This window comes from Gadus chalcogrammus, chromosome 12, assembly GCF_026213295.1.
Source record: "Gadus chalcogrammus isolate NIFS_2021 chromosome 12, NIFS_Gcha_1.0, whole genome shotgun sequence".
Taxonomy (NCBI): Eukaryota; Metazoa; Chordata; class Actinopteri; order Gadiformes; family Gadidae; genus Gadus; species Gadus chalcogrammus.
In genome coordinates, this window is record NC_079423.1 from 5,252,193 (window position 1) to 5,258,666 (window position 6,474).

Here is a 6,474-nt window from a genome sequence, read left to right on the forward strand (position 1 = left end):
GCAGTGAACACACGAGCATATTGTCCAGATTCCTTGGATCTTACCTATGTTCGCATTGTATAACGCGTTTTATCCCGTCCAGATGACGTCGTATTCCGTTTGGCAAAGTGGATATTACAAATAGAGCCGTTGGTTATAGCCTTTTAATTGAATTTGGTTGCTTTATTCTGCCACCCTAGGAATTTCAAGGGTTGCAATCTCCAGCAGCACCACCACGCACAACACATCTATTGTACCGCGACGGCCGCCAGGTCCTACACTCCACCTCGTTCAGAGGAGCGCTGCTGCAGGGTTCAGTTTGAGTCCCTTGGAGCCATTCATTAAAAAAATAGTAATAAGCTAAAAAAGACGAAAAAACAAATATTCAAAAATAATTAAGAGATATGTCGCACATTTGTACATTTTACTATTAGTAAGTACAAATGTACATCATACTCTACACATGCACAAATGTATAGCATACCTTATTCAAGTTAACCTTTTATTGATGCACTGTTAAATCTTGTTTATAAGGTGGTTGGATTCTTTAGAAAGGCAGAAAACACTTAACTATAACAAGCACTTGTTGAGCAAGAACTCTTTTAACTCTTCCTTATGCAGTCAGCATCTTAAAAAAATCGATGTAACTATTTTGTATTTTCACAGATCCAAGTAAATTTGTACAGCTAGTGGAATATGTGATGAAGCTATTGGCAGGTTGGGTGTCCAAGCACGCTTTGCTATTTGGGACCCTTAAAGTTACAGCATAAAGACATAAACAAAGGTTATTGGAATACACTTCTTACTTCTCCAAATCATTAAGACACTATGCCCATCACACAGGAAGCTAGTAACAATATGCTGCTTAGCAGAGTAACATGACATTGAATCTTGACGATATGGTCTGGAACATTGTCACTCTCGCATCTCTTTCCTCTTGTGAACTGAAGATAATGTCTTAACGTAGCTCGTAAATGGACATTTGGATTGTCGCCTAATGAGAAATTAAAAATACTGGAAACAAAATGCATGACGTTGTACGACAATTTTTTTTACCAAAAAGACTTGTGAACAACACATTTGTTTACCTTACAAAACATTCATTTTAGAGTATAAAACTTTAGGCTACATGAATTGCCTACGCTAGCATCCCAGCAAAATCTATAACATGTTATCGGTACCCTTTAGTCTCTAAACAAAAACTTAAACAGACCTTAATATAAATACATACAGGGCCCATTATTCAAATGGCCCTTTGCAACCACAGTTTCAACTAAACATGTGAACTGCTAAGCAAATACAAAATCTAAACAAACATCCCTAAACCTGCAATTCTTTTAAGAAAACTGAATGTTTTATATTAAATACTTTCCCTCTTGGCTGTCTCTGTGTATATTATCACTGCAGTATTTTCATTTTTTCTTTTCAGTCAACAGAACGATTAAAATTAAAAGCCTACAATAAAACTTACATTCACATAGTGGATAAAAAAAAAAAGTATCAAATACATTCATTTAAAATATTCACATTATTTGACTACAATGCGGACAGTGGTTTACAGCAAATGGGGGGGGTACCAGTTTGTTTAATGCAAAAATTGTGCATTAATCTCCAAAGCTTTTCCCTTATCAAACCTATCTTCAAAGACTATTACCAGAGGTTCGAATCTTATAAAAAAATATTTCAGGGAGCATCTTCAATTTTTATATTATATTCCCATTCTGAAGAATCTTTACACAGCAGACACGGAAAGTTAATCCTAATTCTAACCTTCCGTACCAGCCATTTGGGCTTTCTACAGAAAATCATTCAAATGTTCGATGTGCAATTTGTTCGACGCATCACACTCACAAGCCCATCTGCATGTCGGCAAAATTGAAGAAGTTGTCAACGTCCCGTGAAGAAGTACTCTTGTTTTCCGAAACAAACACCTGTGACAAATAAAGAAGAGTGATTTGAACAGCGGGAAGGAGAAGCTGGACATTTTAATAAGAGAAAGGCTGCATTAGGTGCTACAAACGTTGCCCCTACAAACGTTGACATCTACCAGTATGCCATGATAGAGTTGGTGGTGGCCGGCTGTTTGGATTATGTTTCCTGTTGGGTGTTTGTTTGCTGGGGCCATGTGCGAACACCTTAAAGAGAACATATTTACCTTGGATCCATTGAAGACCTCGATAGCGATCGTCCTGCAGGCATCCACCACCCCGTCTCCATTCAACTCCAGCGCAGTTACGGAACCTTCCGGAGAATAGGTACAACTCAACGTTTACATTAAAATAATAATAATAATGGATTCCTGATTCCTAACCGTCCATGGATGGAGTGATCCCTCCTACGTGTTCAATCTCAAGGTTTCTTGCTTGATAATAAGTGGAGCATTTATTTGTCCTTGAGAGGGCCTGTGAAGCCCCTTGATGCTAACTGGGATTATGGTAAGGGCGCTAACCTTTGGTGCTCCACTCCAGCTGGTCAGCGGTGTCGTTCTGGAAAACCCTCTTCACGTCTTCAGGCCTCATGGCCACCTCCTTGGTCTGGATTAACAGGAAGCCTTTCTCAATCATCTGCGGATATAAGGAAGGAATATTAATAAGGTATGCATACACAGAGTTGGTAACTTGCAAACAGCAAGCTTTCTTTAGTTTAACTACGCCAATCGATAACATTTAGTAAACTACTATTAGTAGTAGTAGCAGTAGTTGTATTCATGACAGTTCATGACATATTCAGGCCCCATAACAATTCAGAGAATAAATACTTTCCCATTATAGCTTCGCTATATCTATATATAGGCTGTCTATACTGAATTAGGGAAGACAGCCTTTTGTTACAAAGCACCTTCCATTTGGAATAAGCTCAGAAAAATACTTGAAGTTGTGTTTCCTTTCTTTCACTGAGAGTTTATTAATCGTAATTCCCTTCCAACACAATTCTCCTGCATTGACTGTAATTTCTAATGTTTTTATATCCAAATTGATGCTGCTACATTGTATTGTACTTTACCTTATTGTATTATTCACTTTATTTATTTATTTTTAGCCGATGTATTAACCTACACTGTACCCTCGGCCCCATAGTAAATGAGGGTCTTTTCCCTCAATGGGTTTTCCTAGGTCAAATAAACGGTCTACATAAAATAAATGACCCCACTCTTACTCAAAAAGTTTGGAGGACAATCAGGTGACATTTGGAACATCCTGTTGCAAAATTGCAACATGTGTATCAGTTTTGTTGTTGACCTAGACTTACTCTATAGATGGATTGGATTGCGAAAGCAATAGAATATAATTTGCAATAAAACCCTTTATGGTGTAATAACACTAAACTAACAATATTACAATAAATATTTAATAACAAATGGATAATGAGTGAAAGGCACATAGATAGAACTATATGTATACACACTATTATAAGAACATGTGGTTTATTTGGTTTTATAAAGGAAGTGGTCACAAGCGGGCCGTTAATTCTCACATCCTTTCTATGAGCAACTAAACTTCAGCTACACTTAGTCACCCACCCTACCAGTTTTCACAAAACAACTGCAAACCCCCAACCACCTCCCCTGAGCTCTCCGACACTCTCCCCCGCCCACGTTTACCGCGTCGATGAGTTTGCGAGCGTTGGCGGTCGTGTAGTCTCCCGCAAAGAACACAAAGAGGCAGGACTCCTCGCTGTCCTTCCGGCGCCCGCCCCTGGTCAGCGGCACGATGCTGCGCGACGCGTCCCCCGACACGCGCACCGCCTTGAACTCAGACTCCGGCCCGGGCGGCGGCACCGAGTCCAGCACCGCCGCCGTCTCCGCCAGCAGGCTCCAGTTGTTCTCGCCCGACACGGGGGTGAAGTCGTGCACGTTGCTCCAGTTGTTGTTGAAGATGCTGAGGCCCGCGTCCTTGAAGTGGAAGGCCAGCTCGGGGTAGTAGAACTGGAAGCAGCCGAAGCGCATCCCCGTGGAAGACTCGATGATGGGCTGCGTGGCGCAGCACAGGAACACCTCCATCTTCTTGCAGTCGCGCGTGCGGAACTGCTGGCACGCCACCACGCAGTGCACGTCCTTGCAGTCACGGAAGAACACGCTGCCCTTGACGGGGCCCAGGAAGATGCGGCAGTTGACGCAGTCGTCGACCGTGATAGTGGCCGAGTGGTCGAACACGAAGATGTTGCAGTTCTCGCAGTCCTGGATGACCAGCTGCTGGCCCTTCAGCGTGCCGGGCAGCCGGCCCACCGTGGTGTCCTTGAGACCGTTCAGCATGTAGTCCTTAGGGTCAACCTGGGCAAGGAAACACAAATGTATCAATATTCAGCCAGAATGGGATTCCCATAATGCAGAGCTGCCCAGGTTTAGCCTTATAGCCACACTTGCATCAACACTGCCAGGGTTTGGGGTTCCATTGCCACCGGGGCAGCCCATGCTAAGAATTTATGCCTTCACAGTATTGTAAGGTTAGGGTCAGGGTTAACTATGGATAAAAGCTTCAACCAAATAGTGTAATTATATTACATTTGTTAGGCTATGAGGTACGATTATTTAATCTGTGCCCAAACAAAAATTTGTGTCAATCCTTGTCATCGCTGGAAGGAGGGATGGGTTTATTCTGGCTCTCTTTAAGGTTAGTTGGGGTCGTCTGAGGGCCTATGAAGCCATTTGGGAATGCAAGGGAAATACAAACATCTTATTTTCATATAATTCATATTTTTGACCTTTGAAATTAAGAATAATCCCGTATTAGCCAAAACAACATGAAGTCATCGTTTTTGGTTTGCACTTTGCAGTAATAGCTGGAACGGCATCCAGGAAAAGGGACAGAGCACCCAAGCCTAGCTAAGGAGGCCACAATAGATTTAGTTTAGCCCTCGAGTAGTTACGTGTTGTTGTATGTGTGGATGGATAATCCCCTAATGAGCTACTAACAGCCTGTTCAAGAAGCAAAGCAAACCCTTTTTTTAACCCTTGTTCATCTCTGGAACATTTTCTTCAAAATGACTACGACCACCCTATACATGACAACTAACTTCAATTAAACTGCATTGCATCTTTATGTGCGATGCCATTTTCATGGTCAGTCCATGTCTAAAATAACAGAACTTGCAACGCTGCACAAAGAGTGTGTGCAAATCGTTTTGCTTTGATTGTTAAAGTAAACGTTAATTTTGGCCAGCATGTACAAGAGTTAAAAAGGTTGGTCCTAATAGGAATGTGGACCAACCACACACAGCAAAGACTATTAGAAGCGCTTGCATGCATTGCAGACTTCCGTTAACTTACAACATAACGTGGATCGTATTATCCCAATGTGTGTGAATAAACCGTTTAAAGAGCCGTACCTTCTCGCGTGTATCCCAGCTGTACTGCTTGGGAGCCTCGTCGCTGCTACTGCCAAGGGGAACGCTGTTGCTGCCCGCGTTCGACTCCAAAGCCGTCGGAGTCTGCTCCTCTTTTGCTTTTCTCTTGGATTTCTTTGAGAAGAAGCAACCCATGATGGATTTCTCCTTAAAAATAGCAGTGTGCTTCGGTGATGTTAAAAGATTGCGATTGCTTCCCTTTCTTCCCACTTGTTGTTCAGGTGACGACCATCCTTTACCTTGAGAGCTGTCAGGCAAACACTCGCACACTTCGAGTTTCCCGTTTCCTAGGTTAATAATCCAGCCAATCAGGGGGTTTGTAATAGTGACAATAGCGAATCACATGCCCGCACGGTGAGACGTTGCTATGTTGCGAGATAAAAACTGTCCTCACGGTGCGTTTGAGTCAAACCCGTAAACTTTTAAGTAGTACGCTCCTATTTTATTCTAGAGGTGATGCACTGAAAGGCTCGACCACCAATGACGTGTTCAGAAGCATTCTGAGATAACTCATTAACAAACTCACTGGAACTCACTGGAAGCAAATTTGCAAGAAACATTTGAACGCACAATCCTTTAAGCACGCGTTTGGGCGTTTTCTTTAGTCATGGGTACCGAGCAAATCTCCCACTTTTATTATCAGAAATCACTTTGTGGTTTTGCAACATAATATTTTTAATTAAGAGATTATTATAGGAACATATAACTGCCTATCATTCATTATTATTCAAATTAACTAAACCATGTATAATTATATATTTTTGTATGGTAATGCCATTATGTGTTTGAATGTTATAATCGTTAGTGCTGCATGTAACTATTCTAAAATCCATGCCCCACCCCCCACCAAAGTTTATAGATAATTTCAGAGGCACGACCTTATGGGGTCTTAAAGGATAAGGGCAGTATTCTGAAGCTGTATATAAATAGATAAAGCAGTTAAAGATGGAATTGCCTGCTTAAATGCAGTGTACTATTTAACTAGTCATTTATTGGCAATCATCTTTATTCCGATACATTTGATTCAATTAATTGGATGGTCTATATAATCTTGTATTAAACATTGATTCAAGTTGTTTTTCCATCCTTGCATGGTCAAACCATTCGCTGCTTGCTTTGCAGTCATTGCCCGGATTTAGTAATGTGAGGTCA

General features: G+C 41.4%; 1 protein-coding gene across 1 annotated transcript; it reads right to left on the reverse strand.

Annotated features, from left to right (window-relative positions):
- Positions 1 to 393: 393 nt before the first annotated feature.
- LOC130393760 (protein XRP2-like) lies at positions 394 to 5,699 on the reverse strand. Its single transcript, XM_056604479.1, has 5 exons — positions 5,305 to 5,699; positions 3,581 to 4,249; positions 2,429 to 2,543; positions 2,135 to 2,220; positions 394 to 1,910 (listed from the first exon to the last, which is right to left on the reverse strand). Exons 1-5 carry the CDS (start codon positions 5,455 to 5,457, stop codon positions 1,827 to 1,829), a joined length of 1,107 nt encoding a protein of 368 aa, XP_056460454.1. The 5' UTR covers positions 5,458 to 5,699; the 3' UTR covers positions 394 to 1,826.
- Positions 5,700 to 6,474: the final 775 nt, after the last annotated feature.

What these genes read in the sequence shown, in the direction of transcription:
- LOC130393760 (XM_056604479.1), bottom strand. Translation starts at nt 5,457, where the DNA reads ATGGGTTGCTTCTTCTCAAAGAAATCCAAGAGAAAAGCAAAAGAGGAG. An exon ending in GCTGGGATACACGCGAGAAG is followed by an intron (nt 4,250 to 5,304) that starts GTACGGCTCTTT and finishes TTCCTTGCCCAG; the next exon opens with GTTGACCCTAAGGACTACAT. An exon ending in GCTGGAGTGGAGCACCAAAG is followed by an intron (nt 2,221 to 2,428) that starts GTTAGCGCCCTT and finishes ATTCTCCGGAAG; the next exon opens with GTTCCGTAACTGCGCTGGAG.